This window comes from Anabrus simplex, chromosome 2, assembly GCF_040414725.1.
Source record: "Anabrus simplex isolate iqAnaSimp1 chromosome 2, ASM4041472v1, whole genome shotgun sequence".
Taxonomy (NCBI): Eukaryota; Metazoa; Arthropoda; class Insecta; order Orthoptera; family Tettigoniidae; genus Anabrus; species Anabrus simplex.
In genome coordinates, this window is record NC_090266.1 from 556,116,569 (window position 1) to 556,132,096 (window position 15,528).

The following is a 15,528-nucleotide window of genomic DNA, read 5'->3' on the forward strand; positions in this document are numbered from 1 at the left end:
GGAACCAGGGATTAGGTTAAGGCAGATGTTCTGGAAAATAGAAGGGAGGGACGAGGGGAAGGAGAATGTGGTAATTTTCTACGTTGGTACCAATGACGTAAGGCAAGCAGGAATAGGTACTAACATAGTAGGGGATATTTGGGATCTGGTTACGACAACACGGAATAATTTTAACGAGGCAGAGATTGTTACCGGTGGGATACTGTGTAGGAGGGATTCTGAATGGAGTGTGAGTGGGAATTTAAGTAATAATATAATAATTTCGTGTGGCTATTTCCAGCCGAGTGCAGCCCTTGTAAGGCAGACCCTCCGATGAGGGTGGGCGGCATCTGCGTGTTATTGTGGTGGAGGATAGTGTTATGTGTGGTGCGTGAGTTGCAGGGGTGTTGGGGACAGCACAAACACCCAGCCCCCGAGCCATTGGAATTAACCAATGAATTTTAAAATCCCCGACCCGGCCGGGAATCGAACCCGGGACCCTCTGAACCGAAGGCCGGTACGCTGACCATTCAGCCAACGAGTCGGACAGGATTTAAGTGAGACTGTGAAATGGGTATGTGGGAAATGGGTGGGTAGGAGATAAGGATCTCCGCTCAGACGGCCTTTACGTGAACCGCAATGGCACATATAAGTTAAGGGGTTTGTTTAGAAGAGTTAAATGGAGGTATTTTCAGAAAAACGGGGTGATCCAGGGAGCGACGATGACAGTATTGGAAGGTTGAAGTTAAGTAAGGACGACATAAAATTGTTAGTGTTAAACTGTAGAAGTATTGTACAGGAAGGAATAGAATTAAGTAATTTGATATATATATTTACCAGACACTGTAACAGGAATTGAATCATGGCTAAGAAGTGATATTAATGAATGCGGAAATTTTCTCTCCGAGCTGAAGTGCTTAGCGTAGAGACAGGAGGAGGAGTATTTATACTGGTGAAAGAAGACTTTGTAAGCTACGGAAGAGTTAAGGATGACGAACATGAAATTCTAGGTGTAAGACTCATGTCCAAAGACAATAGACAATTTTATGTTTTTGGTGTGTACAGATATGGCAAGGCTGGCGCTGACGCTGATGCAGAATTACTTGATAAGATAATCAGCAATGTGGGGAACGACACAGAAAGGTACCTTATAGTATCGAGTGATCTGAACTTGCCATGTTAACTGGGAAGAGAATGCGAACGACAGAAAGCAAGTCCAACAAGTGATGAATTATTATGGGAAGGACAGCTGTATCAGAAAGTGATGGGACCAACTAGAGGGAACATTTTTATAGACATGGCGCTGATAAAACTACAGAGAAACTGAAGTGATAGATGTTATAAGTGACCATGAAGCTGTCTTCGTCGTAGTTAGAAAAAAAGTGCTAGAAAGGAATGTCGCAAAAATAGGACTATCAGGCAATACCATTTGGCTGGTAAGATGGGAAGGGGGAAAATTTTTAAAAATCAATTATGATCAACGGAAAATGGTAAATAAAAATATAAATGCCTCTGGGATGGATTTTAAAGCAACTGTTGAGGGGTATGATATTTATGTACCTTCAAACGCGGTAAGGAATAGTAAGGACCCATTGTATTATAGCAGGGAAATAAAGAGATTTTTTTTTGCTAGGGGCTTTACGTCGCACCGACACAGATAGGTCTTATGGCGACGATGGGATAGGAAAGGCCTAGGAGTTGGAAGGAAGCGGCCGTGGCCTTAATTAAGGTACAGCCCCAGCATTTGCCTGGTGTGAAAATGGGAAACCACGGAAAACCATCTTCAGGGCTGCCGATAGTGGGATTCGAACCTACTATCTCCCGGATGCAAGCTCACAGATTAAGGAGGAAGTGCAGGTTAGAAAGAGAGTTTGGAATGGTTGTGGGAGTAAGGAGAAATTGAAGGAGCTCACTAAGAAATTGAATTCAGTGAAAAATCAGCTAAGGATAACATGATGGCAAACATAACTGGCAGCCATATGTATTTTAGGAAACAGTGAAAGGGTATTTACAGATAGAGGAGGCGCTTAATACTGGTGAAATACTGAAATTCAGTTTGCTCGCAGGCAGCGTGGAGTGATGTAGGTACAGCTGTGGAGCTCTATAAGTGACCAGGCCCATTTGTTCGTGCGCGAGGACATTGAATTTTGTTTTAGTTCTCTGATTAACATTCAATAAGTATTGTGCTTTAGATTCCGACTCGTTGGCTGCATGGTCAGCGTACTGGCTGACCCGGGTTCGATTCTCGGCCGGGTCGGGGATTTTAATCGGTTTTGATTAATTCTTCTTGCACGGGGATTGGGTGTATGTGTCCGTCTCAACACTCTTCTCATCATATTCAGACAATATACCAGACTACCAACCACCACAGACACACACAATAGCGATTACATCCATCCATCTAGGGTTGGCGTCAGGAAGGGCATCCGGCCGTAAAACAGGGCCGAATCTACATGTGCGATGAAGTTCGCACCCGCGACCCCACAGGTGTGGGAAAAGCGGTATGAGAAGAAGAAGCAGAAGAATAAGAAGAAGAATTGTGCTTTAGAATAAATCTATTGCTTTAATATAGCTGACCCACCGGACACGGGCCAAGCCATCAGTGCAGCGTTACAAACATGTTATTCAGTGACATACCAACAAGATAGCGCTTTGTCAACAGGCAATATATCTAACCATCAACCACAGCATCATCTTCAACACCAAAAAAATTCAACAACAGCAACAACAGCAGCTAATCACTCTGTCTAATCCAGCAGTTCAAGGACATGGTTACAACTCGGGACTTCTGGACTCTGAAATTATTCCAAGTAACAATCTAAGCCTACAACATATAACGAATCCAGTTGTTTACGGTAATTCTTGCCTCTCTAATGAATGCCGTCACAACCCAAACGGCTAAGAACTAGTGGCAGTGATCGTCCTACAGTAGAAGAGGACCATATGATTATAGATTTTACAAGGAGTTCGGGTTCCTTAGACACTACATTTAGTGCCAACACAATCAATAATGAACCATCTCGGCCAATAGAAATGACAACTAATTCTCGACCAGATAATATCTTGAATAGCAGTAACAACAATAGGTACAGTCGAAATGACAATGGACCATTTTACGTAATAATCGAAGGGAAAACTAGATCTGTAGGAAACCTTCATCAGATGACAATTGGGAAAATGTTATTTCAAGAACAGGTTGTTAGTAAACACAATATCACAAACATAAGCTCAATAGGTCAAAATCGCTTACGGATTGAAACTACTTCTGGTGCTGTAGCTAACCAGTTGGTTGACTCAAAGTTCTTCCGTAATCACCAGCTAGATATTTACATTCCCGACAGGATTAACCACCGTAAAGGGATAATTAACAGGTAGGCACTTCACTCAGTGAACAGGAACTTCTCCAGGAAATTATTTCTGACCTTCCGGTAGTCAACATACAGCGATTCAAGAAGTAAATTGCTTCTCAACACAACGGAGAGGCAAGACCTATTCCAGTCTGTGAATTGACCTTTCGACCTCAGTATCTACTAGAGTACGTTCACATGCTCGGAACAAGGTGCCCCGTACAGTCGTATGTTCTAACTGTCATAAAGTACCGCCGATGCCGTAGATATAACCATTCTATAGTTCAATGCAGATGCGCACAGCGCTGCAGTCCCTGCGCGGGACCTCATGACATAACGCAGTGTTCAGAATCCATCGTTCCGTGCTGTATTCATTGTAGGCTACGGACTCGCATTTTTCCACGGATAGATCTTGCCCTGAATACAAAAGGTGGGCCTATATACGACAAGTTATGGAACATAACAATATTTCTCAGGATGCTACTCTTTAACTTTACGAAAAGCGAGAGTAATCGAACGCTGTTTCTTACTCAACTTTCCACTGGCGAAGTCACGAGGAATTTTCTCCTCTGCTTAGTGCAAGTTCATCGCCATTTCCGAAAAGCGTAAATTCTCTCACTGATCAAGTGAGACCATCTGTTTCTTCACCTCACGATGCCAGTACAAACAATATTCCAAGAAGTGCTCCAACCAACAACATTCTCATTTCACCTGAACCATCTTTTCATTCTTCCCCAATCGTTCCACGTGCCAATTCTACTCCAGCGGACCTATTCCACCACACTCCTAAACCAGCAAGTACACCCACTCCACAGTCACCGTACCGTTCCATTTCACAGCGTACTTATATCCCACAACATCTTCCAGTCGCACCTGTCGCACATAACCCATATCCCCTTCAACGCCATCGCATACCAACACCCCTGGTTCGTAATAACCAACAGCTGATAGAACAAATTTTCAACCTCGTCATGGTAATAGTTAATGAGACCAAAGCCCCATCAACAAGAAATACATATCCAGAAGCAATAAGAGAAATGATAACCAGTGTATTTACTTGCAGTACTGATGAGTGATGATTAAAATTTTACAGTGGAACGCTCGATTAGTGAATGCCAATAGGGAAACTTTTGAGCGGGAATTAATCACCCAGATTATCTCTATTGCAGCAATATCAGAGGTATGGCTACGAGATAACTCAAATATATACCACAAAGATTTTCATGTCTTACGTGAGGATAGAGACGTCGATGCAGGAGACGGCGTCGCTTTACTTATCAGTTCGGACTTAGCTTTCACAGAGATCATTGACCACTCCGACATATAAGTTTTCAGGCAATTGCAGCTAGAATTCGTATTACAGTTCACGAAATCACTATTGTCTCGATATACTGTCCACCCAGGACTATTATTTCACTCAGGGAATGGTACTCACTCACCAACCAACTGCAGAGTCAGATCATCTGCAATCGCGTACTATAAAATTATCTGCGTCTTGGAGTAACGCGTATCCGCATTCCAGATAAATTTCTCTCTCAGTTAATTATCTCAGAACGTAGTCGACTGCTAAATAGGACAACAACAACAACAACAACGATGATGATAATAATAATAATAATAATAATAATAATAATAATAATAATAATAATAATAATAATAATAATAATAATCGTTGGGATGCTGTTCTGTCACGTTACGTAGATCCTTCTGAATATCATTATTTCTTTGCTTACCAGCTGTGTGAGTCCTACAGAACTGCATACTGTATGTGCCAGGAACTATCGAATAAATAGAAAGATAGTAAACAAATGCAGATATACGTGTGCAACAAACAGAGGTTGCAGAGTTTATTGTTAATGCTTTCTACACTATTTCTAATATTCTGTAAATTAATGGGGTTCATTGAATTATTGTATGGCTTTTAAAGCAAACCAAACATTGATGATCAGCTCTGGAGAAATATTATTTCATGTCAAGGAATTATTTAATAAATTATTTTGGACAGTATGTTGGACACTTTTGAAGCTGGTAAGTCTGCATCTACAGGGTTAGTCATTTTGTTGTTGCAGAACGTGCCTTAGAACGAATGTAAGAAATATACTCCCTGCCAATTTCAAACTGGAGCAGACGACTGCACTCCAAGGGGAGTGAATCAAAATGAAACCCGAGCAGGAAAGTGACAAAAGAAGAGCATTGTGCCCTTAAGCGGCAGTCGACGTTCTTTCAAGCCATGCATTGGAGAGATCACAATTAAAACATATATCTGCCTCTAGGTTTTATTTCAAAATATTCATGAAACGTAACAAAAGAGAAGGAAAAATATCTATATTATGGAAAGTAACTCACTGATATTATGGCGAGTAGGAAAATGAATTACTCCCTTCTATAGATAGGTTATTGTTATTGCCAAATGTATGGGGCATGGCTCATTGTGTGCATTCAAGTGTTGCGTATCGAACGAGTTAGCACTGCGGTTAGGGGCGCGTAGCTGTAAGTTTGTATCCGGGTTCGAACCCCACCATGTTAGGTTTCGTCCCGGCATTCGCCTCTAGTTACTGTAAGGTGGAAAGCAAAGGAAAGCCAAAACCAGAACTTTAGACAAATTATCTTCTCACTTTTGTTCGTAATGGATCAGAACAGAGCAAGGAATCACACCCAAGCCAAAGCCAGCTCTAAGCACGAGACTCGACGGGCAGCGTGTGGCTCACTGGAAGTCAAGTTGGACTGCACGCCTTGGTTACTGATTGTGGTTTATAGTAAGACAATGGCGTATTTTAGAGTAGTATCCTAAGAAGGGGTTGCCTAGCCGAAATAATAAAGGCGTGATCGGTTCACTCGAAAGGACGTGGGTTCGATCCCCCCCCCCCCCCCCGTCAGGAAGTCGAAAAGATTTAGAAACGAGATTTCCACTCCTGGAAGTGCACATGACCCGAGATTCACTCAGCCTAAACCAAATTAAGCAAAAGGGGCCAAGGCGGCTGGGCATGGGGTTACCCACTCTCACTTAGTGGGCGAATTTCTGAATGGTGGAGGTCTTTGTCTTCCACTGCTTCAACAGCCTGCATTCCTTGTAAGGAGATAGTTTTGCTTTTTTAAAAATACTGTAGTATTCTAAGATCATATTCGATTTTGAAGTCTTATCATAAGATGACATGTCGATCATATTTGCTCACCCAGACCCATTGTCGATGGGGGCAGAGAATATATCCATGGAATCCCCTGCCTGTCGTAGAAGGTGACTAGAAAATGACCGCAGAGGAGGCGATTGGTGACCACAGAGCCAGTAGCAGAGTTTGGCATTATTTCCAGTTGTGTGTGCCAGTCTCCACACTATCATCTTCCCGAACCATTGGTCAGATCATCTCTTCTGACACCTACAGTATTAGGTTTGCGACGTCTATGGAATCTTCTATTTTCTTACTCCCAATGGCCCTTCACACTTCGGAAAGTCAGAATTTTCCATTTTTCCCTCTGGTTAGTGTCAAGAGGAGATGTTGCCTAGTTGTTCTTCCCCTTAAAATCATAATTACCATGACCACTATTAGTCTACATTTATATAATCCATTGCGTCTGCCTTTTATCTTCAATCGTTTGTGAGCAGTAAGGGAAAGGTGGGCTGAGTACTAAACTGATGACATTTGATGCCCACAACGCAGTGCAATAGAACGCAGCTACCTCGTTGAACACAATTTTGTTCCCGTTTACACCGATAGCTGCAGTCGCATAAGTGCGGCCAGTATCCAGTATTCGGGAGATAGTAGGTTCGAACCCCACTGTCGGCAGCCCTGACTATATATTTCCGTGGTTTCCCACTTTAACACCAGACCATGGCCGCTTCCTTTCCAGTCCTAACACTTCCCTACCCCATCCTCGCTTATAAGACCTATCTGTGTCGGTGGGACGCAAAGCAACTAGCAATAAAGTAATAAAAATATTCCCATCCATAGCATATACAGTGTGTCCTACTCCCAGCGAGGCCGGGAGGCAACATGCATGTTCCGAATGGTATATTCATAACCTCCCGCGCATTCTGTTACCAATATTATTACATTTATTGATTTTTCATGCAACTAGTAGCCTTTATCATGAATACTACTAACCTTTTTTACGGGTGGTGTTGAAAGTGGTGTCCTTCAGCATTCAAACATTCCTGGCACCTTCTAATGAAATTTCTATTCACACGCATAAGTTCCTGTCGCATAATTGTCCTAATTACTGTTGTTATATTGGATTATTTCTGTAAAACTTATTTTTTCGTTCCCGACAAATAAGTCGCACACAGTAAGATCGGTGGAAGTGGTGGAGCGGGGGGCGGGGGTGCCATAACTCTTTCGATATTATCTATAATCAAAAACCGCCTCTATGTCTTGCAAAGAATCATGTATAGTATGAGCTGTAGCAGAATCCTGTTGGGGATAGCAATATCTTACCTCATTACTGTCAATAGTTGAAAAATATGGCGCGAGAATATTTGTGCGGTATTTCTCGGAATTTATGGTATCGTTGAAAAATATGGGGCCTATTACAAAAGGCTTGCATTTGCGAGAGAGAAACGAAAACGAACAAGTCTAAACATGCATAACCATGTCCACGTGTTCTCTGCATGTGAAAGCAGCGTGAACTTGGTGTGACCTGGCCGGGAACTCTGATAGTCATACTAATAAACCCATTGAGCCAGAACCCTCATTATCCTTCTACGAGGGTAAGAAAGTGCTGATTCGGCGTGGAAAATGCTGATTCAGCGCCCAATGTTTCAGAACATACTTTACTCATACTACTTTAGTAATGTTTAGATAGGCATTTTTGTTGATTAGGACTTTGGAAGGTTTTACGGGACTTGAATAATGAGAGCATCGTTACATTTTTGGGGGTAATATTAATAAAATTAATAATAATGGTGTGTGCCCTCCACAAAGACCTGGTGCAGGTCTTTCAAGTTGATGCCTTGTAGGCGGTCTGCGCGTCTATGACGATGGAGCCCCACCTATGAATAATTCTGATGAGACTGCACACACACACACACACACACACACACACACACACACACACACACACACATCCAGCCCCCGAGCTAGATCGGAGTTAATTACCGAAGGTTAATCACATTATGAAGTAAACGTACACACACCAATACAACCACCAAATAACACAGCCTATTCGAATTGACTCATAAGATAGATTAATAATGTAGGATTGATAACAACTGAGTAGGCTGAGTAGAAGCCCGTTCATCAGGCCCAAGCGGGACTGGGTCCGATCAGAATATCCAAAATCTGGATGATCCAAAAAATTCGTAACATGATAAATAATAGTTAACATACATTTTACTTCCTATTGTATATAGTAATACAACTCTATTAACTATACATATCAAAAACCGAATCCAAATTTAACATCTACGCTTACAGAAAATCGTGTGACTGTTGCTAGCCTGGCGGGAGCCCTTGTAACGAATGGTGGCATCTGCCTTTTATGGGAAACTGCGTATTTGTGTGGTGGAGGATAGTATTCTGTATGAAACGTCCACACAGACAAAAAACTATTGAATCAAAAGGACTCTCCCCAAAAGGAAACATTATTTTGTTTCAAAGTAAATTCGGGTTGACTCATCTACAGCAATTTTTCGTACAGAACCATAACAAGGTTACATTCTTTAAACGATCAAGAGGATGTCATCGGCAAAACTATTTTTTTAACATAGTTCTAAAATGGTTCGTTTGTATAATTAAGAATCATTTCAGAATATTTCTGAGTATTTCAGAACAACCGTCTTAAAATTAATTCTGCCTGGCTGAGTGGCTCAGACGGTTGAGGCGCTGGCCTCCTGTCCCTAACGTGGCAGGTTCGATCCTGGCTCAGTCCGGTGGTATTTGAAGTTGCTCAAATACGTCAGCCTCGTGTCAGTAGATTTACTGGCACGTACGATAACTCCTGCGGGACTAAATTCCGGCACCTCAGCGTCTCCGAAAATCGTAAAAAAGTAGTTAGTGGGACATAAAGCAAATAACATTATCATTATTATTAAAATTAACTCTTTTGACAATGAAAATTTCCTAAATTTAAAATATCATTAATCTTGAATTTCAATGTTTTTTTTTATGTAGAAATAGTATGTACATTATTATTCCAGATAAACCGGATATCCGGTTTAACAGTATCCTGATAAACAAAGCGGCAGTCTCAGTTAAAGTATTGTTCCATATTTTCTGCGTTTCATAACGTGCTAGATTACTACCTTCAAAATTCGAAAACTCTTTGTAGTATTCAAGAGTCAGGCTCCTTTGCTGAATGATCAGCAAAAATTCCTTCGATTCAGAGGGTCCGGGTCGGAATTTAAGTCGCGTTTTGTTAAATTCCTCACATTCGGTAACTCGGTTAATCAAACCAGTTTACCGTTCTTAGGCTAGCCGATGCACGAACTACACTGAGTGGCCAAAAGTCATCGGAAGACACTGAATGTGATGTTAATAACGAGTTTCTCCTCCGCGAGCCCTCAAAACGGCAGCAATACGGCGAGGCATCGACTGTACAAAGTGTTGGAATCGTTCTGGAGGGATCTGGAGCCACAATTGATCTTGTGTAGTTGGTGCGGAGTTCGTGGAGTGTACACCAGTATCGACAGCACCCCATAAATGCTCGATTGAATTAAGATCGGCGGATCTGGAGGGCCAATCCATGGCAGTAACTTCACTGGAGTGTTCCCCCAACCACCTGCGTGCCACCACAGAGCGGTGATATGGCGCATTGTCCTGTTGAAACATGACATCTCCATCAGGGTACACCAGGGCCAGAAAGGGATGCAGATGGTCTGAAAGAATGTCCACAAAACGTGCACCTACCAGCGCTCTCTGCAGCCGGAAAATGGGGCCTAATTGCGATCATGGGAACGCCGCCCAGACCAGAACTGAGCCACCTCCTGCCTGGACAAAACCTTGTTGACACGCACGATCCATAACTTTATGGGGCATACGCCAAACTCTCACGTGCCCATCAGCTCGATACAACTGGAACCGGGCTTCATCGGACAATACTACACGCCGCCACTGTTCCATGGTCCATTGCCGATGTTCGCTGGCCAGTGCACGTCGTTGAGCTCTGTGGCGAGCTGTCAGCAAAAGGACAGGAGGTGGTCGTCGGCTAGTGAAGCCTATGCAGTGCAGTTGCCTCCTTACAGTCCTGGTAGAAATGGGTTCCTCACTACCAACATTCAACTGGGCGGTGATCTGACTCACAGTAGCCCGTCGAGTGCCCAGTATGGTTCTGCGGAGGCGATGTGATGTCCGTTTGTTAATCACCTGTGGTCTTCCCGTGCGGCGGTTTTCGCGAGTGGTAACATTCTCTCTCCGATGTTGAAGATCCACCCTCGACACTGTTGACCTCAGAAACCCGAATTCACGTGTAATCTCCGCAATGCTATGACCCATGCGCTGTGCGCCCATGATCAACCCTCGTTCAAAGTCGGTTAACTCGTCAGTTCGTGCGTAACCTCGGCCAAGGTAACACGGCAAGCGGCGTGTCGGTACTGTGTGGTTATCGCGTAGTACAGGTGTGTGTTACTAATACATATTTTGTGTAGTCCTTGGAGAATTGTACATACAATCATGGCAAATATCAGGAAGAACACTATAAAATGTGTTTTCGAAGACAGGATTAATAGGCCTTCACCTTTAGAAATCCATCGTTGGATTAGTCATGAACTAAAACTTAACAGAGACCAAGTGATTGCCATACAGTTAAATAACGGGGAAAATGCTGTGTACATAAAACTAGTATCGGTGACTCTTTATGAAAACCTTTTAGCACGTCACGAAGGAGTGAAAACTTCTATTAGCTAATGGCGGTACCACTAGAGTAACGATTTCGGCAGCGGACACTTTATAACTAAACGCGTACGTGTGTTCAACCTCCCTCCAGAAATAAGCAACGATCGCCTTGCACGAGTTCTCTCTACATATGGAGTAGTCAAAGACATCCAGGAAGAACGGTGGAATGAAGCCTACGAATTTGCTGATGTAAGTAATGGCATACGAATTGTAAAAATAGAACTTAAGTACCCTATCCCGTCTCAGCTTATGCTGAATGATTGTAGAATTCTACTATCGTACGAAGGACAATCAAAATCATGTTTCTATTGTAAAGAAACGACACACCTCCAAATAGATTGTCCCAATAGGAAAGCCCGTCCCGCGCTGAGCAGAAAACAGACGTACAGCTCCGCATTGGCCGACTCTGATGGGAGCAGTACACTAAGCAACACAACAGATGCAGAAGTCAGCGTTCTCTCGCCAGAATACCCAACCGTATTAGAGAGTATTACTCACACTCCGCATAAACAACAACACGACTTTCAAAACACCTCCCTTCTAGCTGACAGCATAGCAGACACATCTTTACCTTGTAGTACGGAAGAAGCAATCGGGACACTTTGTAGTGACAACCTTGAGAAGGGGGAACATGTTCAGACACTACAGGAGACTGTAGATCAGGCGGCAGCTGACGAGAGCCCAGTTGGAATGAAACAAATAGTAAATACCCCACTAGAAAGACAACTGTGGGCTGAGGATATGGAACTGCAGGAAGACACCCATACACAAACAGGAGACACTCAGTTAACAAAAAAAGAATACGCATCCAGATTTTACAAACCATCCAATTACCGACAAAAAACAAACAAAGTCTGCTTCCTTCCTTGCTGACCCTGTAATTGATCCTAACACATCAATAGGACCGAGTGTTGATGAAAGTGCAGTGACCTTGCTAGCAGGTGACAAGACTACCCCGAATACGACAGGCAGTACCAAGGATTGTTACAACTTACAGATGAAAGTTGTCAACAAATACGTTGCACGTGACGAATCCAAACCGTACAACACCCAAAGGCGTAGTACCTCACGCAGTCGGCTTAAATAATAGAAAGTATAAACCAGTGTACGTGTGACAGTGTATTGACCACAGCAGCTTAATCACATCCTTCTACCGGAATGAATTCTACTACAATTACATTGACTCTTCCCTTGTTTCTGCAGATGACTCTCCTACGTTGTGTCACCACCTTGAATGTAGACGGCGTCAAAAGTCTAACCACGCAAACTCTCCTTCAGGATTTTCTCAGGGTTCATGACATAGATATCCTATTTCTTCAAGAAGTTAATGATCCAAACTTAGACTGGCTGTCGGGGTACGAATATAAAGTAAACGTTGGTCCATCACTTCGAGGTACGGCTATAATATATAGAGCAGGACTGACTGTTTCTGAAGCGGAGTTTCATCCCAATGGTAGAATTGTAGCTGTGCAATGTGAGGACACCCTTTTTATTAATGTTTATGCTCCGTCCGGTTCTCAAGGGCGTCTAGATAGTGAACGCTTATTTGAAGATGACATCAGATATTTTGTGCAGGGCCCTATTAACAACATAATTTTGGCCGGTGATTTTAACTGTGTATTAAATCCGCGTGATCAAACTGGACATTTCAATAACTGTCGCAGCCTACAAAATCTTGTTGAGGGATTACACTTACATGACGTTTGGGAACTGAAACATGGAACTGACGTCCAATTTACATTCTACAGGGCCGGATCAGCTTCTAGAATAGATAGGGCATATACACGAGATATGATAACTAGGCTACACAGTTCTGAGGTTATACCGGTGTCATTCAGTGACCATCATGCTCTCCTCTTTCGTTACTCAATAGCAGTACGACCACCTCTACATGGGCATGGATACTGGAAACTTAATGCGACCCTCTTGTACGCCCAAGATGTCCAAAATGATTTTCGAACACTATGGATGCAATTGCGTAGTAAACGATCTAAATACCATTACCATGTGACCTGGTGGACGGATACTGTTAAACCAGAAATTAAACGTTTTTTTTCAAAAGATTTCCAAGCAAAGAGCAAAGGAAAAGAGAAATACGTTGAATTTATATTGTGAAGTTTTATACCAGCTTCAACGAAAGCAAGCCAGTGGAGAGAATGTCCTTAATGAAATGAAAGAACTCAAACACACTATCATTAATATTCAAGAGAATCATCTGAAAGGGGCGTTCATCCGTGCAAACGTACCCTCAGTAGTTGAAGAAGAGCGTGCTTCACTATTTCACATTTTGACTGAAAGACGTAAAGGGAAGAGGAAGGCAATTACTAAACTCCGGGATGAGCATGGACTGTATAGAACAGCTACCTCACGAATCATTATAAATGGACATCTAACTGTGAAAATACCTATACGGAAATCAGTTCGTCAAGGATGTCCCCTCTCTATGCTTCTGTTCATTGTAGCGCTAGAACACCTTAATGCAGCAGCATACCAGGCCTCTGAATTTCATCCAAAAAGTATAGCATATTAATGTGTTTGCTTTATCTAAAATCTGGTACTTCGCGCAAGTTCTACCTGCAACAAAACAAATAACACAGCGTATAGAACTTTGTCTAGGCCACTATCTTTGGAGAGGTTCCCTGTTTCGGGTGAGACGTGATCAGCTGTACTTGCCGATTACACATGGAGGACTCAACCTAATCTGTGTAGACCTGAAATGTAAGGCTCTTCTGGGAAGAACAATACTCAAATCACTATCAGGGTTGCACACTCGAATAGAACTGACATTTCTTCAACCTCCGGAGGCTGATGTCAGAGGTGGTCGACATAGGCATATACATCCTGCTTTCCGAACCATCGTTGGAATCCTTGACAGTCTCCCGCAAGATCGGAAAGAAAGAAACGAATTTCACTCGACAAAGAATTTCTACACTTACCTGTTGAAAGGTTTACAGCGACCAGTACCGATTGAACAAAAATTCCCTCAAAGAAAATGGAAAATGGTGTGGTCAAATGCTAACAATCAACAAGTACCCACTCAGTGGAGGTCATCAGTCTACTCGGTAATTAATGACATCGTTCCAACGGCAACAAAACGCTTTCGTCACAACTTGTCTGAAGATAATAAGTGTGGACATTGCGGCGAGCTCGATACGACAGTGCACCGAGTTACATCCTGTCGAGAAGCGCGACCTGTCTGGACATGGACTGTCAATACAGTGCGAAAATACACGGAGGTTTGTCTTCATTATCGACTGAGCAGTTAATGATTGGCGAATTTCAACTGCAGGAAAAATCAGAAGCGAATGCTGTAACTTGGTTGCTAGCGGCGGCAGTGCATTGGAATTTGACATCATACGATAAGAGTGGATGGACGTTGGTGGACTTTATCAGATCAATCAAGACTGTTTGTTGGGAAATGGTAAAAAACCGCAATATAGAGAAATTTGCGAAACATCTATTTCATTTTTAAATGTTATTTATTGTATGTTACACGGTGATGTACTGAGAACTGACAACAGTGAGATTACTTTGTTTTTTTGTTTTTCTTTTGTTTTTTTCTTCAAAAGACTGTTATTCTAATTTTGAATTCTTTCTTTAAATTATAACGTGCAGTTTAGTGTTTTTATTAGTCTCAACACTCGTATACAATTCTACAGGTGTGCGTTTGGCTTTCAACTCACTACCTTTCTTTAAACTGTCATGTTGTTTTCCTTTTTCTTTATTTCTTTTTGATTGATTAATTTGCAATGTAATTTGTACTTTGTAATTTGAAAAGGTGAATAGAAAATTATCTTTAAAAAACTCGTTACGTGTTGTCATCTTCACGACACTGGTGTCTGTGACATACAGCTCAGCTACACCGCAGCTATCCGCAACGCCCAGGGTTCATACACGGCACATTTTCTATTAGGACACCCCTTCCCGTGACTTTTGGTCACTATATGTTTAACGTTCTTCTAACTATTTACAGTATATTAAGAGACGCTAGAACGAAGAAAAGAGCTTTTTTAGCGTAACAATAAATCGTCCGACAAGAGTCTCTCTCATTTAAGCACTCTTAAATAGCAAACGAGGCATACAGCAGGGTTTAAAATAATAATAATAATAATAATAATAATAATAATAATAATAATAATAATAATAATAATAATAATGATAATAATTTTACGTTTCATTAGCTACTTGTACTGTTTTTGGAGACGCAAAGACGCCGGAGTTTTGTCCCGCAGGAGTTCTTGAACGTTCTGGTAAATCTATCGACACGAGGCTGACATATTCGAGCACCTTCAGATACCACCGGACTGAGCGGAGCTCGAACGCGCCAAGTTGAGCCTGAGCTACTCAGCCCGCTACAGAATTTACATTCGTAATGTATG

General features: G+C 42.2%; 1 protein-coding gene across 1 annotated transcript in view; it reads left to right on the forward strand.

Moving 5' to 3' along the window:
* Window positions 1-5,952: 5,952 nt before the first annotated feature.
* Window positions 5,953-15,528, forward strand: part of LOC136863603 (uncharacterized) — a 281,471-nt gene continuing 271,895 nt past the window's right edge. The window contains exons 1-2 of the mRNA XM_068226009.1: window positions 5,953-6,082; window positions 11,241-11,851. Coding sequence (XP_068082110.1) covers window positions 5,953-6,082; window positions 11,241-11,851 — 741 coding nt within the window. The remainder of the gene's footprint in view (window positions 6,083-11,240; window positions 11,852-15,528) is intronic.